This window comes from Magnolia sinica, chromosome 4, assembly GCF_029962835.1.
Source record: "Magnolia sinica isolate HGM2019 chromosome 4, MsV1, whole genome shotgun sequence".
NCBI lineage: Eukaryota > Viridiplantae > Streptophyta > Magnoliopsida > Magnoliales > Magnoliaceae > Magnolia > Magnolia sinica.
The window spans coordinates 87076580-87104041 of record NC_080576.1 but is presented as its reverse complement, the minus strand read 5'-3'; the positions used below and the strand labels follow the sequence as shown (position 1 = coordinate 87104041).

Here is a 27462-nt window from a genome sequence, read left to right as displayed (position 1 = left end):
GTGGGATTATAAGGGATTAGGTGGGTTGGGATTCAAAAAACATAATAATCAACCATGGTAGGGATTGTCCCCTGTTGCCATGGGATAAGATTAATGCCATGCTTTGTTGGTAATACGGTGGTACATTGAATGGATATACCCATCGTCATTCGAAATTACTGAGAATAACACACATGTGTTATATCTAAACCGTTTATTTGTTTTGTAACCTCATTTTATGGCATGGGCCTAAAAATGAGGTAGATCTAAAACTTATGTGGCCCCAAAGAAGTTTTCAACGGTAAGTATTCAATCCCCGTTGCTTTCTATGGTGGGGTCCACTTGAGCTTTACATTTACCTGATTTTTTGGCCCATGCTCTAAAATAATCTCGAAAAATGGGTGGACGGTGTGGATATAACCCACACATCATGGTGGGACCTACACAACTTGCTAACATTGAGTGAAATTGGCACGGGACCCAATGCATTCCATCTAATCTAATTCCAAGCTTTTCCATTCTTCCCAAACATGGAGTGGAATTGGCACAGGACCAGATGAATCCCATCCCACTTAATCCCTTATAATCCCACTGCCTAAACACGCCCTTATATAGTGTCAGATTTGGTGTAAATGGCCCCAAGGGCTGGGTTTTTACTATACTAGCCCAATGAGAGGGTTTTTCTAACATCTAGGGCTCATTATGGGGTGTACATGCCGATATACACCGTAGGGTTTTAGCCCTAATGATGATCTACGCATGGATATAATCGGCCCGCCGTTTGGATGCGTCGATCGATAGATATGATCAAAAGTCTGTTCAACGGTCACCGATAGTCGATCGAGATTACAGTTATATGGATATAAGCAGAAAAATATCCTTAACTCATTCCTTGAGTTTCATTGCAATCTAACGGTTGAAAATCCACAACTTCGCGAAAGAGCGGAAAGTCTATTTCACTTAAGTTTCAGGCTTCAGCTTAGGGTATTTGTGCATTTCAAGCACTCGGCCTTTGGCCCAAGTTGCGCAGCTCTGCGTACTATCTTAATTCTCCACCCGCAATGGACGTCAAGCCCAGCGAGACGGACATTATTGTATAGTTTTGGAACTAGTGGCCCACTAACGAGCGGTCTAAAGCTTGTTTAGAAAATCGGGACATTTTTAGAATGAATTAGGTATTAAGACTTCTTGTGCGCAATTATTGGGGTTTAGATTAACTACGTTCATAGTGTGAACTATTTATAATTAGCGAAAATGGTGATTCGGTCTTAATAACCCTAAACCGTTGGGTTTTAGGCTAAAGGGGAAATTGGGTCACTTTGGTTTGTTAATGACAATCCGACCAGGGGCAGATCTTTAATCTAGTTGTGGTGGTCTTGATTAGTTAGTGATAGGTAGGCTAGATTTGGGCCTCATGTGAACATATTATGTGGTTGAACTCGGTGTTTAAGTGATTGGCTGGATTCGTTAGCTTCCTACGGTTAATTATTCAGATTGGTGTGGTTCTTTATTGGTACCACACGTATATAGGCTAACATCAGGTGTTAATGGTTAATAAGTGACAATATAAATTAATTATAATGAAATTTCAAGCGTTTTTTTGGAAATTTAAAATAACGAAAATCAAGGACGTTACGCAAGGTTAGTTAATTGCGTAGGTTGACAGGGTGAGTTGACTCAGTGGATTAAATTGACGGGTTGACTAGTTAAGTTTCATTTTTGGGTTTCTGATGGGTTTGTTTGACTGGGTTGATTATTAGGGTCTGGGCTTTTAAGGTTTAGTGTTTGGTTAGTTTGGGATTTAGATTAGTTTATAGGTTGTCTGACACCATGGATTTGAGAGGATTTCAAATCCCCTAGTATGTTTGGCACCATAAAGTAGTTGAAGGTTTTAAATCCCCTCAAAGAGGAGAGGGGGTTTGAAATCCAGGGTGAAAGCTTGGATTACATATAAAATCCTTTTAAGAGTTGCATGTGTAATATGTGTCACTAGACTATTAATCTGCTGGGCACATGGCCCATTGATGGTATCCTAAAACAATTAGATCATCAATTGCATCACTATAATTACTTTAATGTGATGATCTACACCGTTCAAACATTGTCCATGTAAATCAACATTTAGAAATCGTCGTTTAGTCACTCAGATGTGATCTTGTGCTTGTGGCCTACGTGAGACTTGGAATTTCATCATTTTCAGGCAAAGTATATATTTCAATGAGGTTATTACGACCATCATATCAAACACTGCACACATACACTAATTAGAGAATTGTTTTAGTAATTAAATTTAAACCCTTGTGAACATACTATACAAAGCTGCTTTTGGATTACAGGTAGAGTTAGGCAGAATTTGACTCGATCCGACGGATTCGACCCAATTTGATCTGAACCGAAGGCCAGGATTGGGTTGGTTCGAGTAAGCCCACTCAGATCCGAACGTATATCGAGTCGAGTTTGGATCAGTGGCCAATTCGGACCGATTCGATTCGGGATCCGATCCGATCCGATACGGTCGGGTACTATATAATTAAAATTAAAATTTTTTATTTTCACTTTTTTACTACCCACCTCAATCGAACGAAACCCTAATCCCTCCCTTCTATTTCTTTACTCGAACGAGGTGCTGCACCCATCCATCTCTCCTCCTTTCTCTCCCTCTTTCTCTCTTGATTTCCCTCCTCTCATTTTTTCTCTATTCGGTTTCCCACATCATCTTCTTTCTCCTTCTCTCTCTCCCGATCTTGATTTAGCTCAGTCCGAATCGACTGAACAGACTCAACTCGATCCGACTCGATTCAGTTTCCCAAACCAAGTTGGACTCAGTTTGGGTCAGGCCGGCAAGGATTCAGATCAGATTGAATCAGCCCTGTTGGACTCGGTCCTAGATCGGATCAAGTTTAAGTCAGGTTCTTAAAAACTCAGATTAAGTCGAGTTGGACCCAATCCGGTCCGACTCGACTCAATGCCCACCTCTAATTCCAGGGGTTCTCAATACAAGGTGCCAAATATAACTCGGAGGATTTCAATCCAAGGGATTCTAAATCTAAACTCCAAACAAGTCATGATTAGACTTCGTTTCAGGATTTTGTTCAATTTCAATCGGCTTATCAACCTGAGGTTGGATAACTGGCATTTACATGTCACACAAGCGGATCCGATTCTCGAAGACCACGTCATAGGAAACAATTGTTAGTGAATGGCCCCCATTAAAAAGCCCCCTCGTGGGCTACAAAAGTTGTGTATTAGGCTGATATCTATTTATTCCCTTCACAGAGTCTCTATAACGTTATAAGCATGTTGGATGTTAAATAAACATTAGGGTGGGTCGTACAAAGTTTTTAATAGTGGGCGTTCAGTCACCAGTCTCCTGTGGTGCGGTCCACTTGAGATCTGTATCTGTCTCATTTTTGTGACCCTGCCCTAAAATAAGCTGAAAAAACTGATGGACGGCGTGGATATACAACACATACATGAAGGTGGACCCCACGGTCAGGGAAACACCCACTACAGTGTGACTCGGGTAACACCTGATCCGCTTCCTTACCATGGACGGCAAAGGATACTAACTACCGACCTTTCGAAACTTTCAGATGTAAGCGGCTGCACTTCTTAACCGTTTATATTTGCAAGCCCCAAATCAGAAGGTCAGGATCTTCCTATCTACGAGATGTTTACGTCATGGTACATCCACGCTAGAACGCAACAGATCAACGGTCATGATCAACAAAGCATGCCTCCCACACTTGTCAGAAGCCAGAAAAAGGAAAACCCGCGCATACCATTGAAAGTACTCGGGTCTCGTGGCCTATAATATGTTCAAGTGACGATCTTAGGGTTTCGTCTCTCTTTCTCTGTTACTGCTCTCGAAATTCCAACAGAGCAGAAATAATCTCAGACGATCCAAAGAAGAAGAAAGAAGAAGAAGAAGCTTTACCACAGCCATGTACGGATCAAGAGGGTAAGTGAAATAAAAAAGGAACATTAAAATGAGAAAATGATTTTCTTTTTATTGACACCCATCCTCATGATGGTGGGGACTTTCTTGTTTTACTTTTTGGTGATACAATAGTACAGTTTTGAACTTTTATTGCCAAGGAGTCACAATAAAAGGTTTCTGCTTTCCATCAGGTGGGTGTAGATATCAACTCCAGAAACATATGAGAAAGCCCTAACCCCTAACTGTGGTATTTGATCTGCATGGACTGATGGGGCTTGTTCTGTTATTGTTTCCTAGGTGTATTTTATATTTTTATTCATGTTTTATTTTGTCTGCTGGTGGTTTTGGGTTTCGAAGATTTTAGGGTTAGGGTTTCCTTTTTTAAATGATGTGGAAATACACACACCCACAGGTGTGTGTGTGTGTGTGTGTGTGTGTGTGTGTGTATTTATGTATATATATGTATGTATATATAAGGTAAAAGCTAAATTCTGTAATTCCAGTTAGATTATACTGAGCAGTTCTCTGAATGTAGACATGAGACGATCAGCAGATCTTCGACCATCCTTCGAGTCTGTGGTGAGTCTGATCTATCTGGTTATAATCTCTGTGTGTGTGTGTGCGTGCGCACACATATATATATATATATTGATTCTTGGTCTTGTTTGTGTTGATGCTTGTCATTTGTTATTTTCGTTGGGTATTTTGAGAACTGATTGCCTATAGGCAATGGTACTGTACCATCCGTCCCGCCCACACGCCACTTGGATAGACCTTGGCCCGGCCCATCGACAGACCTACTCGTATGTTGCATCGAATCACCGGTTGTCCATTGTTTGGTGTGGTCCACCTGATGAGTAGATCACCCTGATCTGCCTCAGGTGATTTTCATGGGGATGCCTGTTGTTGTCACGGTATTGGTGTTGCTCACAAGTGGCAGGTTGGCGGAAAGGATGGCTCTTGTGGTATCTTGCCTGTAGGAGATCAGGTCTCTAGGTTGGTTAGGGTATGAGATGGGTCATCTCCCTTTTATGAAAGGTTAGGAACTTAAGACTAGGGGTCGACCTGATGTGTCACTGGACCCAACTGGACAATAAGTGGGTATGAGTCCAAAAGTTTGACTTGAATCACCAAATGGGTCGGGCCTGAGTCCTCTCAAAATTGAGCTGAATCATACCTGGCTTTTAAATGGGTCAATTTGGGTCATACTAAAATGGCCTTGATACAGACCTAGGAAAAAATAGCTAATTAACATAGCGAAATTGAGCAGTGTGAGAGTTTATTGAGGACAATCAATACTTGGATTTGTTCATAAATTCTTCTCAAGATTATGTAAGATTGCATAGGAGTAAAGACCATTTGCTGTTGAACGCTCATTTGATTTAAATTTTGATACAACGAACATATTGGAATATTATTTTTGTGAAAACTTGTAATTTCCATACCCGACCCATAATCGACGTAGACTTGGCCTTGACCTGACTCATGATATAAATGGGTCCAGTCTTGGGTCCTTAGGCGCCCAAACATATACATTCCTGGCCCTTGAATGAATCTGCCTTTTTTTTTTTATCACTTGGGACTCACCCAAGCCTAACCCAAATTATAATGGGTTGGGTGGAGGTCTAGAATTCTGACCAAATCTTAAATGGGTCAGGGCTAAGGCACCCCACATCCTGACCTGACCCGATCTAAATCCACCCATTTGCATCACTAGTTACAACTATAGTGATTGTTCACCACCATTTATTAAATTTCATAAACGCAGTGCAGCTGAAGTTTTCAAAATTCCAGATTTTAATAACTATAAATAGGATCCCTACCTTAATATCATCAGGTTTCTAGAAAAAAAATTACAACATGCCTTTTTATTATATTGTTCGATCGTCATGGAATTTGATGCTGCACTTCCAACCTAGAAAGTCTCTCCTTGATTTATCCTAGCAAAGAGCCAAGGAGAACCGTGCGCGCCCAAGGTAGGGCTGGGTGTGTGTGTACACGAGGGTGGTCATGTGGGCCCTACACATGTGATGGGAAGGAGGGAGAGTAATAGGTGGGCTCTCTCCCTCCCCTCTTCTCTTTCTCCTTCTCTCACTCTCTCCAATGTTCCAAGGGATGGGGACATCCATGCACTCATCAAAAATTTGTAAGCCCACTTTATCCATGCATCCAAGTTGACCAAGTTCCTCCACTAACTAGTGCCATCCACCCTTGACCAAAATCCCATGCTAGTCTAAGAGGTGGACCAAAAGATCTCAACCGTTGAATCTCCATCAAGCCTGATAAAATAATTTTAATGGTTAAAGACCTTTAATTAAGAATTTAAAACCTTTTAAGCTCTGGGCCTAGCTAGAAAATCACTTGACGTATGATCTGATCATTAAGATCTAAGCCACTAATAAGTTTCTCGAAGTAACATTTGTAACTTATGTTGAAACACGTGGGATCTTTTATATCACATCTTCATGCATGTACCCAATAACACCTGTGTGTTACTCAATAATGTACCTCACAGGAGTAGCCGAAGCACACAATACTAAGACCATGGAGTTCTGACACGTCCTTAGGTCCAAGTACTAGTGAAAGTTGGTTCATGATCAGATCAATATGATTTGCGCGTGATGGGTGTCCTTGTTCAGAAGACTCGATGTGATACTCCAACGCTAGTGCTTGACTAGGTCCAAACACAAGAACCTACACACCATGATCACTCACACTCCTATGCGGTGCATGTACCAACATCTCATGAGCCCGATGGTGGGCACATTCCACCCCAATTCGTTGCCAGTTTACCCACACAAGATGACCAATATATATTTCATGGATTACCCAATCCCACTACTATGGGCATGGAATTCAAGGTACTGAGATTCATGAAAAACAACTGTCTCTTGGCTAATGGTTGCTGTGTCTGAACTCACATTCCCCCAGGACCAACAGTGGAACCCAACCATTTAACCCGTAAAATCGCAGATAGATTAGGCTTTCCTCCCATTTAATTATGGCATCATGATGCAAACCAAACATTCAGTGCCATTAATATATGATTATCACAATCATTATTAGCTTTCTAGGGCACACTACACCAACACCAAGGCCTCCTTGGCTCTGATCCAAAGTCCAAACTGGCCCATGTGCACCCCTAGTTAAGACTACTGTGATAGCTCACTACCATTTATTAAATGGGTCATGTGTGGCTATTTGGACCATCTAAGTTGTGGGGCCCTTTGCAGGTTGAGCATCTCCTAAAGATCACATTGATCAAATGTAATAGTCCAAGCGATCCAATTGATGGCTATAAAACATATGGAAAGTGTTCAAAATTAGTGGGAAAAGCCACAGTTGAGATTGTCATGGTTCGAGCCCATCTCACCTATAAAAAAACAGAGAGATTATTTGATCTGGGGTGAGTTGTTGGCCATGCTCTATCTAGAATGTGGGCTATGGTGGCAACAATTGGTTTGTAGTGGAGGGAAACATAAAAAAAATAATACTTTGAACGTTAAATTTGGATCTCCTTTTTTTCCAAAAATAAATAAATTGTCTCTCCTTTAAACCATGTTACTTTATCTTTTTTCTTAATTAAATAATGGCATTATTCGTTCTGAGAATAATGTACTGTTGTTATGAAAAAAGAAGCTTTATATCTCACCATTTATTGAACTTCTTTATCCTTACATGAGATTGCTGTGTTACTGTGCTGTTAGATACGTGCTCTTGAGTCATGGTTATAACTGAGAACTTCAATTTTTGAATATTTACCTAATAAAGTTAACTGTTAGCTTGGGGGTTAACCAGGGTTAAGATGGGTCACCTTTGATTTATACAAAGTTTGAGCATATGATGGCTTACACTTGATCTCTGAACTTAGGTAAGTTCAGCTGTTGACAAGGTCTCTGCGGATGCCTTTGTATTATTTTTTGTTTCCATGTTTGGTAATTTTTTGAAAAGTCATCTATTAATGAATAACCAAAAAAGGAAACGAAAAAAATACAGAACTGTCACCTCTCGTTAGTTTGTTTACCTTTGATTTATACAAAGTTTGAGCATATGATGGCTTACACTTGATCTCTGAACTCAGGTAAGTTCAAATGTTGACAAGTTCTTTGCTGATGCCTTACTTTGTATTATTTTTTGTTTCCATGTTCAGTAATTTCTTAGAAAAGTCATCTATTAATAAATAACAAAAAAAAAAAAAAAAAACTGAGAAATAAAGAACTCTCACCTCAGTTAATGAAAGTTACCCCCCTTCCCCCACTCTCCGAGATGAGTCATGATACGCAAGAACTCAGCAATTGTGCGCCTTGAGCTCATTAACTTAAAGTAAGCTGACTAGACCATGGAAGCCATTGTCTCCAAGTCAACAGTGTGAAAGTCAGACTTGCTGAATAATCCTAACCCTTGATTCGTGGACACTTGTCTGTTGAAATAGGACCAATGAATATATATATATATATATTTATTTATTTTATTTTTTTCGTTTTAAATGTCCGATATACTTTCACCAATCCTTTTTTTTTTTTTTTGAGAGATGATATTCACCAATCCGTTAGTAAGATCATCCAATAAAGGTTATATGAGGTTCGTGATGCATCTAAATTGGAACCAATAATTTGTACAATTTATTTTAAATTACTATATTCCTTCCATGCAAGTTCTAAATGCTTGTCTATCATCCACTATGCTCTGCCGGAGTATCAAAGCTTTTTTTCACCAGACAGAGTTGGACACACGTTGCAAGTAGCAATCTCTATGGGTTGGTTCTCTGTGGGCCCCACCATGATATATGTGTTTTATCCACACTGTTCATCCATTTTGTTAGATCATTTTATGGCATGAGCCAAAAAATGATGCATATCCAAATCTTAGGCGGACCACACCAAAGGAAACTAGTGGTGATTGAACGGCCACCATTAAAAACTTCCTAGGGTTCACTGTAATGTTTATTTGCCGTCCAACCTTTTGATTAGGTCACACAGACTTGGATGAAGGGAAAACCTAAATATCAGCTTGATCCAAAACTTTGTGGCCCCCAAAAAGTTTTTAATGGTGGGTGTTCAATCACTGCTGTTTCTTGTGGTGTGGTCCACCTGAGATTTTGATCTGGCTCATTTTTGGTTCATGCCCTAAAATGAGCTGGAAAAATGGATGGACGGTGTGGATAAAATACATCATGGTGGGGCCCACATAGCACCAACAGTAGTGAGTATGCAATCCATGTCTCACCAAATTTTTTGCGAGAAAATATGGGAAAGGAAACATCCTTTCTGAAGGGGCTGGGTGAGAAAATAAAAGGCCGACTTCTAGGGAAAATTGGCTGTTTGGGAAATTGGTTTCCCCTCCCTTTCCTATGGTTCTAGTGTTTACAAACAACAGAAAGAGGGCTTCTCGTGAAATCCAATTTCCTTTCCCACCATTTCACTCACTGAATCCAAACAGGCCTTTAGGGGGTGTTTGGCGCATGACATCAGGAGGGATTAAGTGGGATGGGATTAAAAAAACAGTAATGATGGCTTTGTCAGGGAATTGTCTTGCAATTTCATGGGTTTTGTAATTCCATGGGATCCTGTGCCATGCTGTTTGGATGGTATGGGATGGACATGTTTCAACAACTCCCACCCCACAACATGTTTGGATTGAGTGGGTTTCAACAACTCCCACCCCCAACTCCCACTCCAGGGATGGATTTGAGAATTCCATCGGCCAAGCATTGCTTCCAAGAAACCCTGCAAACCCACTTCTTTCGGCGGTCCCAAACAGTCGCAACGTAAAATCCATGGGTTTTACAAACCCACTCCCACCTATTCCCATCCATTCCCATGCGCCAAACAGCCCCTTAGGGGGTGTTTGGACGGTGGGAATAGATGGGAGTAGGTGGGAGTGACTTTGTGAAACACATGGATTTTAGCTTCGGCCTGTTTGAGACTGACGCTGGAAGTGGGTTTGCAGGGTCTTCTTGGAAGCAGCACCGGCCTACTTTGGGTTTCCTGTGGCTAGTGGTCGGTGCTAGGTGGACCCCACCATAATATATGTGTTTTATCTATGCCGTCCATCCATTTTGAAATATAATTTTAGGGCTTGATTCAAAAAATGAGGTTGATACAAATCTCAGGTGGACCACACCATGGGAAAACAGTAGTGATTGAATTACACCATTAAAAACCTCCTAAGGCCAATTGTGCGGTCCACCTGAGATTTGGATCAGACTCATTTTTGGGCTCATACCATAAAATGACATGGAAGAATGGGTGGACGGCATGGATGAAACATATACATCATGGTGGGGCCCATAGATCACCGATTAGGAGTTGTTGAAACCCTTCCATCCCATGCCATCCAAACACCATGACACAGGATCCCATGGACTTACAAAACCCATGTCATTGTAAGACAATTTCCTGACAAAGCCCATCATTACATTTTTTAAAACCCATCCCACCTAATGCCATCTATTCCCACCGTCCAAACACCCCCTTAGGTTATTAGTGGTGAACTGGTGATCCCTTAACACGTTGCGCGCTTTTAGGAGATCTGGTCCATTTGACCGATGGTTTGTTTGGATTGCAAAAGATGCGTTTTCCTCCTAAATGATGACGTTGTGCTCTCGATCCCTTCCCTTTACAAGTAATCCCTAAGGGTCCATTTGATATACCCTGAACTGGAACTGGTTTTGAATTTCTGGACATGATGTGATTGTTATTTGGAACAACATGTGAAACAGAACCAAGACTGGGATTCTGTTTTCCACTTTTTCCTGCACCCAAACAGATAGTCTTTATTTTGTTCGTACATTCTGTCTGCATTTGGATAATGGGAACACCCTAGCGCATCCTGATGGAGCAGGGAAGTGTTTGTCTCAACATCTTAGGGAGCAAAAGCACCTAGGAAGTGGAAGTGGGGATAGGACTTGGGAGCTCTGGAGGATCACCTCAGGTAGAAGGTTCCTGCAACTCGGTGTAAAACAAATGCCGAAGGTTCCCACAACTGAATGTAGAAAAAATGGTAAAAGATTCCTGCAACTAAGTGGAAAGTAAATGATTGAGGGGATCACTAGTCCAGCCAAGGTTCAGGTTTTATGTGCTGCATACTAGCTAATTATAGTTTAAAGTTATGCAAGTGAACTTTTAGTTGAGCTTGCACAGACAACAACTTTTGCAGTGATAACATACTTTAGACTCATTAAACATGAGAGTTGAGCAGATTTTGAAGTAGATACAAGGAAGCATCTCTATATACAATGATAATACAAAATTCCCATTATGAATTATATTGATAACTTATTGAAGCCCATGTATCACTGTTTAAAATGTTTTTTGTTATCACTCGGTACATAGTGAAACGAGTCACCAAACCAAAACGGATCCAGAGTAACCAATTCAGAATGAGTCGGGTTAAGTTGTACATGTTCAGTCCTTATATGAGTTGCGCTTTGAAACCACTGGTTCAAGTCCATGTGACCTAAAATCTAGATTTGTAAACAAGAAGAGCAACATATTACAAGATTGATCTTTGGAAGGTTGTCTTTGTCTAATCATGGTTGTAGTAGTGGGAGCAATAGGAGGTTTGGAGGCTTAAGAGGGAGTCAGAATGTCACCTTGGGTAGGAAATATTCCGAATCTTAATTGAAAGAAGTGGATCTTGGAGGGATTTGATACATGCCTGCTCGAGGAAGCAAAAATTAATGTTAAAAGAATTGCTAGAAAAGATTCTCACTTTTAGGGGAGAATCGTCTCCTTAGAATTCTCAAAGAGGCTTGTTTCTGCACGCCCTCCTCTCAACTAACCCTTTTAATATTTTTTAAATAAATAGAAGGAAATTATGGTAGCATTTCAAGAGGCTCGTATATCTTTAGGGGTGGCAACAGGCCAGGTGACCCCTGCAGCCCAGCTTTGGAAGGTTGTCTTTGTCTAATCATGGTTATGGAAGTGGGAGCAATAGGAGGTTCGGCAGCTTAAGAGGGAGTCGGAATGTCACCTTGGATAGGACATTCTGCATCTTAATTGAAGGAAGTGGATCTTGGAGGGATTTGATACATACCTGCTGGAGAAGGCAAAAATTAATGTTAGAAAATTGCTAGAAAAGATTCTCACTTTTAGGGGAGAATTGTCTCCTTAGAATTCTCAAAGAGGCTTGTTTCTGCACTCCCTCCTCCCAAAAAACTCTTTTAATATTTTTTTAAATAAATAGAAGGAAATTATGATAGCATTTCAAGAGGCTCGTAGGGGTGGCAACAGGCCAGGTGACCCCCCTGCAGCCCAGCTTTGGACCGTGCTTGGACCTATTTGCTTGGCCTTGGGTCATTTTACTTTGGCTTGGCTCAGCGTGGCCCTAGTCAGACTTCCTGCATGCATGTGTTCTATTCTACATGTATGCTATTCCATATTTTGGGTGCATTTGTGCCACACTTGACCAAGGGATGGATTAGGAACATTCATGGTGGGAAGTAGGGATTTAATCAATTTTCAGGCCGGGTTGGGTCTTGGCGCAACCATTTTTCGGGCTTGGGCTTGCTATGCTCGGCCCATGGAAGGCTCAGGCCTGGAGCCTTATAGTGTATGGTTCCATTGCCACCCATATACATAATGCCTTGATGTGTACACCTTGCCTCCTCAAAAGACTTGGATGCCTTGTCTCACGCATTCGTCTTTTGAGACACTAATATAGGCAGCATTTGCAAATAATTTTTCTTTGCTTGGTTTCCCATACTAAAAACCCTAGCGTGAATTTGTCTAGGGTCTTCCCTCTACTGAGCATGGCGTGCTGTAACGGCCATTACATAAAGGTAACAATGGCAATTGATACATGTTACGGGGTCATAACATCTGTTATGCAAAAAAAAAAAAAACAGAACTAGAAAAATAGCAATTTTGAAAATTGTATTATCATATAAACTTTATGTATATGGATAGAGGATGTCTCTAAATAACCTTTAAAGAAAAGTTTCTAACTAGAAATGCAATCGATATATTATATAAAATCACATAAAAATACTGCAAACATACAAAAAATAGAAAGATAAATTGAATATTTTTCTTCTTCTAATAAATAGCATTCATACGTGCCAGATAGAGCGTTTTCTTTTTCTCAATATTGAATCTTCTTACATAGACCCAAGGCATTGACTGAAGTATCCATTTTGTGGACCATGCATCCACGAAGTCAAGAGGTTAGGTACTTTTGGGGGTGATGAACCAACATTGTATTTTCTTGAAGGTGAACAAAGAAAACTCCAATACCAAATGAAGACTGTGAATCCCATGGCTGAAAAAATCAACAAAATATTTGCATGAAGGTCACATTTCCTTGTTCTTCCCTTTTTTTTTTTTTTTTGTGGGTTTCATTTAACATTTAACTTAACATAGTCTATTTGCACAGCAAGATTCATGTGCCTAAATATATTGTGTGGTTTTCTTTAATTTGTGTTGTGCTGTATGGTGGTGATTCAAGTGTTTATTTCTGTCAATTGCATTGTTCTGGGTTTCGGTATTCCATTCGTAATATGTAGTTGCTTTTGCTGTGGTTGGTTTCTGGGTTTATCTGGTACGTTCGTAGGAGGGTTCGATAAGTTTTGTTGATGATTGAAAATAGTTGGTAGAAGGAAAGAGGAATTATATGATGTTGGACGTCAGGATATGCATAGGATTCTTAGACACTGAGTTTAAACAAACAGGGCCCAAGGTTCAGCACTCCAGACCATTGATCCCTTGGGATGGACTCACTGTGTAGACCATCCAACTGCAACAATCATCTAATCCAGGAGATTATGGGTCATGGGTGTACACAGTGGGGCCCATAATGTCAACAGTTTGGATTGCCAATCCATGGTTCTGCTTGTTCCAACTCAAGACCTGGGGTGGGGTATTATGCATATCATATGTGCGAGGATCATATAATTTCCTTGCCAGAAAAATGCTAGGTTCGGATATGGTGGGTTGGGTCTGGTTTATTAACAGGGTTGAGTGTGGGGGGTGTTTTTTGTGTTTATCCCTTTTTGGGATGAATAATTGAAGGGCGATGTTTGGGAGCGGGGGGTTTTCGGACGGGTACGAGGTCGGCTCAAAGAGACAGCGAATGATAGATTCGAATCCATACTTCGCAGTGGGCGGCGGCATCGGCGGCAGCACCTTCCAGCCTTACAACTATGGCGGACTCCATTCCTTCCCTGTGGTTCGCTTAAGAGGTCTTCCATTCAACTGCACCGACATCGATATCTTCAAGTTCTTTGCTGGTTTGGATGTTGTCGACGTCCTGCTGGTTAACAAGAGTGGCCGTTTCTCTGGTGAGGCTTTCGTTGTCTTTGCATCCCCAATGCAGTCTGACTTCGGGCTCCAAAGGGACCGGCAGAACATGGGGCGGAGGTACGTGGAGGTCTTTCGGTGCACCAAGCAGGATTACTACCGTGCAATTGCAGCTGAAGTGAAAGATGAAGGGTATGATGGTGAATATCGCAGCCCCCCACCAGCCCGCTCAAAGAGATCCCACGACAAGGACAACCTGGAATACACTGAAGTCCTCAAGCTTCGGGGCCTGCCTTACTCCACAACGAAGTCCGACATAATGGACTTCTTTGGGGAGTATGGGCTTACCGAGGATAACATACACATTGCATGTCGCCATGATGGCAGAGTCACTGGTGAGGCTTTTGTTGAGTTTGCCTCTGCTGATGATGCGAAGAAGGCAATGAGCAAGGATAAGATGATGATCGGATCGAGGTATGTGGAGCTGTTCCCTTCAACGCCTGATGAAGCGAGGCGGGCTGAGTCCAGATCGAGGCAGTGATCTTTACTTCGATCCATCCTGTCCGCACCTTGATGGAGAGATTATCAGTGGGGGGTATGGTAGTTTGCTCTTTATAGAGCTGATGATGTTTTTTGTCGGTCCCTGAATTGGTTTTCCATTTCTTTTCTACTTGTCATAGTGGGTAGGCTTTTGTTTTGAAAAATCATATAACTTTAATCTTAGTTCTCTATTGAATATATATTCTAATGTATCATTTTCTCTTGAGATCCAACAGATTTGACTCTAGCCGTGAATACAAAAATGGCATGTAGCTTAGACAAGAGGTTGCTCTCTTTTCATGCTCTATTGGGTTTCTTGTCCTTGCAGGGGCAGTGCTGAGTTTGGATTGTAACGTGAAGGAAATATGAAGTTTCCCCGATTGAATTAAAACGTTCTCCATCCACCAAACAGGTGCTGCCCACCATAATAAGAACAGAATCTGTTGTGAGTCTTGTGATAGTGCCTCAGAATCCCTCTATCAAAATTTCTTTTCTGCTACGAAATTTACCCCCTAATACATGTAGACCATCTGTTAAACTAACCATTTGTGGGCCTAGGGCTGGCGATGTAGATCTTTTCACCTGATTACCCGACATCCAACCCAAGAAAATTGGATAACAGATGTGGGATTTTTTAACCGGTTATACCATAATATCATATACAGATCTGATGTTCTGGGTTGGGCCTCGTATAGATATTGTTGCACTCCAATTCAATCAAACAAGATCACTGGTGTGATCAAGGGTCTAAGTGGGATACACAAGCGCCTGACAGTCTACTCAACTCTGGCGTCTCCTTTGTCAAGACGGACAGATTGGAGGCTAGGATTGAAGATCCAGAGTCCTCTTCGTCACCAAAATTGTGTTCCGCTCTGGCAATTACTAAAAGTTGAGTGGATGCTTTTTCCTTTGTGACAATATACGTGGGTCTACGGTCCTAGGGACGTGTTCTTAAATCAATACTATAAGTTCAAAACACTTATCAAATGAACGGAGATATACAATCAAATTAAATAAAGGCTAAATGTTGGCGATTACATTAAGTGTTGTAGACAACTTGAGAGATAACCAAATAAAGAAACAAAATGAAATGGGATAGGACTTGTTCTTAAATCAATACTATAAGTTCAAAACACTTATCAAATGAACGGAGATATACAATCAAATTAAATAAAGGCTAAATGTTGGCGATTTCATTAAGTGTTGTAGACAACTTGTGAGATAACCAAATAAAGAAACAAAATGAAATGGGATAAATACTTGATACGCTTATCGGAACAAATGAATCAAGGTTGGTGTGACCGACCAAATCGAAACTCAAAAAATCATGATCTACACTAACTCTACTTGTAAGGAGCTGTAGTGGGAGCCGTTGGGCTAAGCTAAGAAAAGAAAAGAAAAATAAAAGATATTAATGTGTTTGGCATAGGGCCTCGAGCTCTTGTTCGATTTCTCTTTTTATATATTGTCGAGGTGGTGTGAAACCCTTATTAGGCAGGGAGACCTTTGACCTGTAGCGGAGTTGGAGGAGGTTCAAACCTCTAGCTTGCATCTCGAGGTCTAGTTTTCTAGTTGTTTCTAGATTCTTCGCGCCCCATGTCACTAGTTTTCTGGATTAAAAAGTCTCCTTAGGAAGATTTGGAAACTATCAACTAGGAAGGTCTCTGAAAAGTATAAGGAAGTCAAATCTCGGATTTCTACTCCTACAAATAGATGCTCTCATATTGGATTCTTCGGGAGCATATTTCGCTTAATCACAATTGTTCATCTGAGCAACATGGTCTAGGTCATTTAGTTCCTAATTGGAGGAGTGAGATTTGACACCTACTACGGGTCTCTAGATCCACCCGATATTGATATGTTATCAGGCAAATCATATACCCATTAGCTGTTCTTTTGTTCTAACTGGTGCATGGTTCCAGACCCAGCCCGGATAATGTGTCTGTTTCTCCTGATCCGGGTCTGAGCCACAACTAGGTTTGCTTGGACAACAGTCTGATCCTCAGATCTTTAGAATCTTCTTGAATGCTATAGTCTTTCCGTCTTTGGGAAGATCTCCCATTTTTGGAAGGACGGCGAGAGACGGCCTCGCCGAGAGAATCATCACTAGATTTGTGTTAAGATTTGATCACTCGGCGGGTCTTCTTATAGATGTGGTTGGCACGTTGGCTTATTAATGAACACGATAATCATGACCACGTGGCTTATACTAAATGCTCATCGCCAAAGGAAATGTCAGTGAAGATACTCTCGGGTGAGAGTATATCTTGCGCCAATTATGGTTTCGTGTTGTCGATACGTGACGACCTTTGATTGGCATGGTGCCAAAAATGGGTGTAAATAGATATAAACAGATCTTTTTCTTAAATGAAAGAAAGGTATCAAAGAATATATTTCTTTTGTGACTCAGAATAAATGACTTCTTTAGGAAGGGAATAGTGATGTATTCTATTCCCATGGAGCATCTAGGAAATAATTTCTTACCTGCTGCCATGTGAGTCATGGGCTTTGCAGAAGGTGGCCATTCGTAGCAGCACAAGTAGAGAGACATTACTTAGTCTTTTTTGTGCAACTGTGCCAAATAAGTTTTTAGAATATTGGAAAGAAAAAAAGAAGATAAAAGAGTGGATGGTGATGGAGAGGCTGGTCCATATTGATTTGACCGATCAGGAGGCAAATGCATCAAGCGGGCCGACTTTTGATCATCATACGATCATGACCACATGATAGCAGAAGAGTCACCAAACATCTTGCACGAGCCAAGCGTTCTACAAGGGAAAAGGTTTCTCTCGATTGAATGCAATGCTTTTTATCACTTGCATGGGCTGAGTGACTAAATTGGAAAGTAGTTTGGGTGTTGTCGGTGTATGAGATGGTGATGAATCATTAGAGGTGTTGTACCCTATTTCTTTCTTACCTAGCTAATTAGGAAATAACATGTGTCGTTGCACATAAATATATAGCGTGTAAAAGATATTTAAAGATAGCTGAAGCACTTTAACTGGCAATGGAATGATACATGTCATCTGATGACAAGACACGATCGAGAAGTCCCAGAGGCAGAAAGTGGTTGAGCGAAAGAAGAACAGTTAGAGGGATATGTGTTGAGAAGAGAAGGAAGAATCTAGAAGATCGATATGACAATGATTCAGCTGCCATAACTGTCAAATAAAAGAAGAAATGCTTGAAGAGAAGCCGCAACAAAGATCTATAAATAACTAAAGAATTCAACAAAGCAAGTCGTCTCATACCAATCCAACAAACCAATCAAATTTATTTTTCCTTATCATAACGTGGTTGTAAGTGCTAATGTTTTAAGTACATAAGTAGATTGTCAAATTTCATACAAAATGTATAGTGTATAGAACTTTAGCACACTTCAACTCACTTCAACATTTCAAAACTAGAGCACGACTCAAAATCTCAAGATTAGAAGGCTCAGAAGAATTTCAAGAGAAGAATCATTTATATGCTAACCTATAGGTAAAGAAGGTGATAGGTAAGACCCCAGGTTAAAGTATATCATAATGGTTTTATAAGATTTAACTTATTGCAATTTTACATGAAAATTAAAAGGGTGTTTAACAAGCCTAAACCTGTCTTCGGCTAGTCGAACCAGCTCGGGTTAGCCCGAGATTGACTTAGGCCAAGTTTCCAGTAATGCAAATTTTTTTATTTCTCGGAAACTTGTGTTGGAACGTCTAAGCCAAATTGTCTAGATTCAACAGATACATTCTTCTAGCTATTTTACAGATACATCCTTCCTAGTAATTTCCAGATTCATTTATTTCCATCATCTCTAGCATTTTTCAAGTTCTAGATCCATTCTCTCTGTAGCTAAGGATGGTGACTTTTGGTTTTGCAAAGCTTTGATAATAGGCATCCTTTGGTTTTTGTGAAAAGTAATTAATGCTATTGCTTGTCTCACATAGAATCATCTAAAATGAGGGTATTTTAGTCTTTTTACTAGGTATCAAATATCTATATAAATGGTTGTAGTGTTGCAAGTTGCATGTAAGCAAGCAACAAAAAACAATTCAATACAAAAGTTTTCCTTTTTCTCTTTGTGGTGTGTATGGTTTTAAGGCTTTGAAAAGCCAACAACTTAGGCCAGCCAAAGGTATTTCAGGCCAACAGAAGTTTGGCTCGGGCCAGCCTAAGTTTATTTCAAAATAAGATCACGCGAAATCAGCTAGCCATTGAAACAGAATCATGGAATTTGGTTAGCCGAAGGGATTTGTAGGCCGACCGAAGATCCACATCTTTTGCTATAAATAGAGATAATTTCTCATTGTTTCAAAATACAAAAAAAAAAAAGGAGAAAAAGTGCAAGAAACAAAAGAGAGAAATCTTCTTATTTTCAAGCTATTTGCATTGTCATTCTTATATTATTTTTGTAGCCTATTCAATTTTTTTATCAAGTCTTGTTAATTTCAAATAGAGAGTGGGATATATACTTGAGAATAGATGATTGAATTTGTATCTTTTAGGGTTTTGTCATTTGAAAAATCATATATCTCTAGATCCTTCTTAGTTGTGTATACATTAGTTCATCTTCATCTAAGAAAAAAAAGAAAAAGGATCACTGCATTTATTGAAGCTACATCTTTAAAAGCTTCATCGATATCTTCGCTTCAACTCACGTCTTCAAGAAGATAAGTTTTTAATTTCGGTAAATTACTTTCAGTTTGGGCTGATTGAGATTGCTCGAAAATCTCATTGGGTTGAGGAGCGATATAAGCCCGTTAAAATCACTTAAGGTTGGTTGTGATAACCTGTGAAAATCACAAAAACTATAAGAGGTTGTTGATATTAGCTTGTGAAAACCTCAAATATAGTAGAAAGCTAAAATTACGTGGAGTGGTAATTTTAGGAGTGAGTAGGCATGTGTTAAACATCGAACCACTATAATTCTGTGTGTTTTGTGGTGATTGATAATCTTATTATTGTATTTATCATATTAAAATACTGAAATCAAGGAAGTTATGAAATAAGGTTGTCCAACATAAGATTTTATGTGAATGTTGTCATACGATTCAATTGAAATCAATATTTCAATATTAATTTCTGTCATGAATTTATTTTTTTGCGATTGATTATCAAAATTTGGTTAAGTCCTATTCACCCTCATTATAGGACATCAAGAGCTCAACTTACATTAGCTCTATTCGAGAAGTAGTGGTATTCTTTACCTGCAATGCAAGTCTATGCTTTTGCGCTAAACTATTCCCAATATCAATATAATCACTTCATCTTTCAAAAATATATCTTCCAATTGCTCATTGTGATTGACAGTAAATATTTCATTTTTGTTTGACTGTTTGTGTTTATAAAAGTCATTTCATACGAAAGTCAAGGTGCAACCCCATCTTCGGAGGAAGAACCTCACCCTCTAATAATCACCCGATCATCTTACAATTATTTTGCGAGTGGCTAAATAGGCGATTGATCTTCTCATATATTCGTCATATACAATTGCATACAATGTATCTACTTATCTTGGCGCTTGGGGTCAAGTTGTTTAGTTTGAATCGAGCCACACAATCGATTTTGGCACACCTGCACATAAGAGGGTGAAGTGGTGGGTGACCCACATGTAACGCCCTGATTTTTATAACCCGAGTATATTACTTGTTCTCCAAAAACCCGAGTGTTAGCCTATAAAATTCAGTGTAAATTTGAACCGCTTATCATTTATCAGAGTTAACAGCAACATAGCTAGAGTAAACCATGCATTGTATAAAGACATTACAATCATAATAAAAATCCAAATGTAGCGCCCATACATGATTTATACAATTCTCAAATAGCAAAGTTCATCAATTAAAAACAAAAATCTATCATTTAACGGTGGAGCTCAATATAGGCCGCAGGGACCCCGTCTAGCTCCTCAGCTACCCAATCTGCTCTAGCAACCCAGTGAACAACATCGGCTGACTTTACACTTGCATCAACTGATATGGTTTGATAGCGTCAATGACTATCGTAGTGAGGAGCACCCTCTAAGATTACACACTCATCATTCATAATCCAAGATAAATCGCAAGTCGTAAGAATGAATATATTAAACAGCGCAATGCATAATTATGATTATATACTCAAAATTAAGCCAGTCAACACAATCTCATCATGAGTAAAATATAATAGCAATCGCAATGCAAGTGGACGTGCCTAGATAGTCAAATAATCAATCTTGCAAACTCCATAAAATGACTAGAAACCAAGTTTCAAACCTTTACTTCACCTAGAAATCATATCGTACATAAATACCGTAAGATGGCTAGGAAATTGCTAAGCGAACACCCACTTCACCTGGAAGTCACCGCACGATTGAACACTGCAAGATAAAGAGATAAGCAATATACAAACTCTAGACCACCCAAAAATTATATCGTATGTGAGCACCGTAAGATGGCTAGGAAATCGCTAAGCAAACACCTGCTCCACCTGGAGATCACAGTACGACCGAACACCGCAAGATGACTAGAAAACCAACACACAAAACTCTACTTCACTCGGAAATCATATCGTGCATGAACACCGCAAGATGGCTAGGAAATTGCTAAGAGAACACCCGCTCCACCGGAAAATCACCATATGATTAAACACTGCAAGATGAAGAGAGAATCAACTAGCCACAAAAATGGCACCAATGTTCCATCAAGGGCACAAAGGGCAAATAAACGATCCAAGCCACGAGGGTAAATATGCGATCCAAGCCATGTAAGACAATGTACGATCCAAGCCATATAAGGCAGATGAACGATCTAAGCCGTGTAAGTCAAATATGGACCGCAAGATAGTAAGTCCACGACAAGTTTCATTCAATCCATTAAATGATCGCGAATGACAGTCATACAATTAATTAACATGTGTATAATTAAAGATACATATTATCATCAATCATTTATGCTTACCCAAATTAAAGAGATATTTTCATTAGCTAATATGGGAATCAAGTGCGCAACATATTAACATATTCACATGTTCACATAATAAGCTAAGTAACTCAATCAAGTAACTAAATATAAGAGATTAAGGCATCATTTATGATTAGATTAGTGAATTTAAGTGGGAAGCTCAAATGGTGAGTCCCCACCTCGATCAAACAATCTAGTTATATGGTTTGCTAAGTAGCATGACTGAAGTCTGATAGAGTCAAATCTAGTCAATAAACATGCGACCACGACCCAATAAAAACATCAAGGAAGATGGTTAGTACTTGGCTCCTACGGTCAATATACTAAGTGAAAACTCATTCAATAACCAATGGATATAAATGAGTTTTGATTTACCTCTATCTTGGCTGCTTGACACGAACTTAGCTAAAATCAACCGAGTCGACTTGATTGAGCCTCGGGTGTACCTTCTCTCTCCCTGTTGGGATTCCAATCGAACCCGCACTAGGCCATGCCCAACAACTCAACTGAGTCGGCTTGTTGGTGCTACGACCACCCTATCTCTCTCTTCTCTTCTCCTTTCTTTCTTTATTTTCTTTTGCTTTTCTCCTATTTTTGCTGGAATGTCTAGCAATGTCTGGACGAAGGCCCAAAGCCCAACTTGACTCACTGAACTCGGTTTTAGCCGAGTTAACTTGGCAGTCCCCAAACCCAACTCCCTCTCATTCTCTCTTCCTCTCCTTCTCACCTCTTCCTTTCTCTCTCTCTCCCTCTCTTTTTTTTTTCTTTTCCCCTTGCTGGAATCCCAGCTAACCTAGATCAGATCCACGCCTAGCTCAGCCGAGTCAGACTTGGTTTTAGCCGAGTCGACTCGGTTCTCTCCCTCTCCCTCGCTATTCTCCTTCTTCTCTACTCTTTTTAAATGCTGGAACGTACAGCTATGCCTAGACCGAGTCTAACTCAAGCACCACTCGGTCGAGTTGGGTGGTGTAACAGCCAGCCGCTCTCTACCCTCTCTCATGTTCTTCTCTCTCTCTCTCTCTCTCTCTCTCTCTCTCTTATTCTTCTTCTTTCCTTAATGATCGAACGAGTCAATTGCCAAACTCAGACAAACCGAGTTTCGCGACTCGGTGTGGCACGACGAGTGCAGCAATGCGGCTCCGTCTCCACCCCACTCCTCTCTACTCTTCCTGTTTCCTTCTCCTTTTTTTTTTTTTTTTTCACGTCTGATATCACCAACGAGGCCTGCAGCTTGCAGTGGAACGGCAGGACTCGATCCCGGCTTTCCTAGAACCTAATAGATGCGGCGGTACTTCTTGGGGAAGAAGCTCGAGCTTCAATGGCAGTTTGCCATCTGACGGAGCTTTCTTCAATCCGAGCCTTGGGAATGGTAGGAATCAATCCAAGGAGTCTAGTAGGAGGGACATTTCGAAGCTCTGAATTAGTTTTGGTGGTGGGTTCGAGCTTTGAAAGAACTGGCAGAATTTCTATTGAAAGGTCATGAGCAACGGGTAAAACCGACTGTTGCTCAATCCTTTCTTATTTTAAGCGTGCCCTAAACTCTCCCAGATCCGTTAGATCGAGGTTAGACGGCCCAGATTCATTCCGTGGCAGGGAGGCAGATGAAAACTGTTGGCGCAACAAAACCGGTCGCGGTTTGGTTTTTGGCGTCGATTTTCCACCGAAAACCCTAATCCGCGTGAGCAGAAACAGATGGATGGGATAAGCCTAAATGAAGGGCTAGGATTGGAGGATTTCTCCTCACGTGGATCGCTGTTGCACTTGTGATTGTGTATTTTTACGTGGGAGGAAACACGTGAAATTCCTGAAGTTCGGTATAAATCTCCTGTTCTTGAAGATGGACGGTCCAGATCGACCCTTTGGGTCCTGGTTGTGGGCCACCGACGAACGCAAGGTGATAGCTGTGTTAAACAGCGTGAGAGAGAAAGTCCGGAGAGAAATCTCCTTTTCGGGAGATATCGGGTCAAATTCGATTTGACTGGGTTTCCAGTCCAGTGCACGGCGGGTGTGCATCTACTGTGCACATGCACCACCTGAAGTGGGGTCCAGTATGAGGATTTCAACTAATCCACTCTGTTCATCTGTTTTTTCAGCCCATGTTAGGGCCCATTCCAAAGAATGAGGCAGATCCAAGCCTTAGGTGGGCCATATCAGATGACAGATGACCTTTGAGTGCTGAGTATTTTCAATTCGACGACGATCTGTGATCCAAGCCCATGATCAGAAATGTCCATCTGACTCCTTGATGTGTATAGGGCCCTGAGTTCAATAATGGGGCTGATCTAGAGTTCAGGTGGGCCACAATTTAAATTCTTGGACTTTAACCATGGATTTTAGCTGATCTGACGGTCAGATCCTTTCTAAATCTGATCAACTGGTCCATACTGCAATTTAAGGTAAATTTCACAATCATTTCTATAATTAATCATTCCTACCTCTCACTCAAATGAATGATCATGGGTTTGAACGGGTGGATTATCTCAAGAAGATTCATCGATGGTTTAGGAGTCCCGATTTAATGGCTAGTTTTGATGATCATATCGATCATTGTACGATGTGAGACCCAAATCCAATTATCTATCTCGAATTTCTCAGTTGATCGATAGTTCCAACGGTCATCATATCTTGTGATCCAAAAGTGCAGGTGTTTCAGACTCACTCCTCGCAAGTCCTAGGTGTTCTAAAGTTAACATAGGTATAGATCTAGCGACCGATCCTATGATCAATGGGTCAGATGGCTCAATCTACGGGCGAGGATCCTTTTAATGGTCGAATTTAAGATAGAGCGAACGTGGATGTTTAGAGAAATTGGCTTTATGATTACTTTTATTTAAGTTCTCATGTAACACCCGGTCACTGAAAAGTACGGGGTTTTACACCACATGAGCTACTATGCCTTTTGCCATGCCTCAAGGTAATTAAGGCTGAGAAAATGTGAGAGGCTGTTTTAGAAGGAAGTGGGTTTCTATTCATTGTCCATGGCCAGATGCACCAACGGGGCATTCTTAACCATATGATAAGTGGCTTGCACATGGGTGCTCAAATAAAAGGACAGTGGTCCACATTCAATGAGAAAAAAATATTTATCACTTGGATGGTTAAAAGTTATCTTCTCCATCCTATTTGAGGGTCGTTCGTATCGATGGTCATGTCTTATTTTTATTTTTATTTTCCTTTCTTTTAAAGATCGTTTTATGGGCGTTCAACCAGTTTCATTATGTATCTCGTCAGATTAACGGTTTAGATCATCAATACGGCCCCAGATCCAACGCTACAGTCGGGTCTTAGTGCATGAGAACCTCATTTACTGCTGTCAGAAGCTACCTGGGCCCACCAAAATGTCTGTGAAAAATCCTCCCGTCCATCAGTTTCTCACGCTTATATTAAGACGTGATCCAAAAAATAAGCCAGATCCAAAACTCAAGTGGACCACACTATAAGAAAAAGTGGTGATAGATCACATACTATCAAAACCTTTATGGGGATACGGAAATTTTGGATCAGGCCAGTATTCGTGGTTTCGGTTCATCCCAGTTAGATTGACCTTGAACGGTTTGGATGGCATATAAACATGATGGTGCCAGCCAAACTTCCTAAGGCCCACCGTAATGTTTATTTACCATCCAACCTGTTGATAATGTCACACAGATCTAGATAAAGAGAAAACACAAATATTAGCTTCATCCAAAACTTTTACGGCCTACGAAATGTTTTTTAGCCATCCATGATCACTCTTTTTGTAGTGTGGTCCACCTGAGACTTATATCTTTTTCACTTTTGAGACCATGCACTAGAATAAGCTGAAAAAAAGGATGGCCACTGTGAATACCCTCAGTCAGGGTCCCACCAACATCGCACATGATCTAGAGAATATGCTACTGTCCTAACTTACAGTGGGCCACACCGTTGATGGGACCATCCTAAATCGTATCCCACTGTTAGATCACACTTCACTGTTAGCCACCCCCACCAAGGAATCAATGCCAAGACCTCATTGTTGAAACGAGGTATCTTTCACTCAGTCTACCACTTGAGCCGTGGATTGGGTGTTAAAAACAAATGCCTTAAATCTTCTATCCCACTACTTGACCTCGACACTTGATTGGTTGAGGGACTGGCTTTACTGGTCGAGTGTTCACTCGACCGGTCGAGGCCCGCTCGACTTGAAGTCCAGCAGCTATGTTTTTCGTTATTTCCCGCTTCTCGATCAGTCCAGGAGCTTGCTCGACTGGTCGAGGGTCCACTCGAGTAGTCGAAGCCTTAGCTCGACTAGTCGAAGGTTACACAAATTGTACGCGAATTTTGTACGGACTGCGTAAATTTGAGGCGGTTTCAAAGAGGTGCATAAGTAGTAGAGTTTCCTGAACTATAAATACGGACCACTAGCCCTATTCTAGGGCATGTTAATACTTTCTAAAAGTTTTTCAAAAATTCTTAAAAGGGTTTTAAAATTTCTAAAAGGTGTAGCAAAGATGAGATTTGAGGTTGTTCGAATCGGGTAAGTCCCCTCTCTTTATAATTTATACTTTTATAGTAAAATTCTATCGCTTTGTGCTATGGTTTTTTCCTGATTGAATTTTTTACGTTGAATTTATGTATTCTCTTGTGTTTGCTTGCTATTGGATTACTATTTTAGATCCATATCCATATGATTCCGAAACACAAACCCCCAACACAAGGATGTGTTTGCCTGAATCAATACAAACCCTCTAAAGATATTCCCTGTGAGTGAGCAGTTGAATTGACCCAGTACGGTTTTGGGTTATGGTCCACCAAATTGGGCCCACCGAATGAACGGTCATGATAAACACCTCACTCACCAAACCTATTGGGTCTATCTTCATCTTTCACCTGACCACAAACCCATCCCACGACCTTTAGTATCCTTGGGTCCCACCGAATGGATGATAATGCCACATTATTATTATTATTTTTTCCAACGGGGCAATAATGTTTCAAGAGGCCTAGAGCTCCTCCCATCTGCACTCAGCTGCACGTGCCAATACAATACACGTGTGCATCTGTAAGCTCCGTTTAGATCTTCTGTCCTGAAAACTAGATAAAGGGACGGTTAGAATGGATTATTTCCGACCAGATGGTAAACTCAGATCTTACACACGTTTTCCATATTGGAACGTGTGAATGCGAGGGCTCCACGTCAGAATTCCAATCTTAGAGACCCTTTGGGACTTGATCTATCCATGCTATGGCTCACCCGAACAACGGCCTCAAGGCCCTCTTAATTATGCCCATTCTTCAGTGGTCTAAACCGTTCATGTTATGATCCCACATGTGGTGTGGATGGTCCATTAACTTGGAGACTGTCAACCCTTCAAATTGTAGCCCCCGTGAACAGACGGCTAAGAAAGAAAATAAAACAACGGTCCACACTCAAACGGAAATTGGTACAAACATTCAATGGCTAGCATATCTAATACGGAGAGTTTTCGATACATGGACCGTCCATCGCGGGACCCATCTTATCAACGGTTGATACAATGGGCACCGAAAATCTCATAGATTAAAAAATCACAACCCTTCAATCGCTACCGAACAAATTCATTGGTACAAAAGAAGGTATAGCAACCGTCCACGTTCACTGTAAACAGAGGTTTATTGGCCAGGATCTTTCCGTCTCTGCAACTTTTGGTATCAACGGTTTGGATCATTGAAACGCGAGTGTAACTCGCAAAAAGGAGCGGATTAGGTGAGACCCAAATCCACCGAGGTGGGTGGGATGGGACCCCTGACTGTGAGGCTCACAGTGATCTATGTGCCTTAAATCCACACCGTCCAACCATTTTGAAAGATCATTTTAGGGCATGATTCCAAAAATGAAGCTGAT

General features: G+C 40.7%; 1 protein-coding gene and 2 non-coding genes across 4 annotated transcripts; all 3 read left to right on the top strand.

Moving 5' to 3' along the window:
* The first annotated feature begins 3785 nt into the window (after positions 1 to 3785).
* Positions 3786 to 14923, top strand: LOC131243325 (uncharacterized). 2 transcript variants are annotated; one of them, XM_058242584.1, is made up of 2 exons: positions 3786 to 3940; positions 13930 to 14923. In XM_058242584.1, the coding sequence occupies exons 1-2, from the start codon at positions 3924 to 3926 to the stop codon at positions 14696 to 14698; spliced, it is 786 nt and encodes a 261-aa protein (XP_058098567.1). In that variant the 5' UTR covers positions 3786 to 3923; the 3' UTR covers positions 14699 to 14923. The 2 variants fall into 2 exon arrangements, with proteins under 2 accessions (XP_058098567.1, XP_058098568.1); XM_058242585.1 differs by having other exon boundaries at positions 3790 to 3940; positions 14019 to 14923.
* On the top strand, positions 7765 to 7826 carry LOC131244956 (small nucleolar RNA snoR101). Its single transcript, XR_009170723.1, has one exon. It is a non-coding gene; the product is annotated as a small nucleolar RNA snoR101 (small nucleolar RNA).
* LOC131244955 (small nucleolar RNA snoR101) lies at positions 7975 to 8036 on the top strand. The gene has a single exon (XR_009170721.1). It is a non-coding gene; the product is annotated as a small nucleolar RNA snoR101 (small nucleolar RNA).
* Positions 14924 to 27462: the final 12539 nt, after the last annotated feature.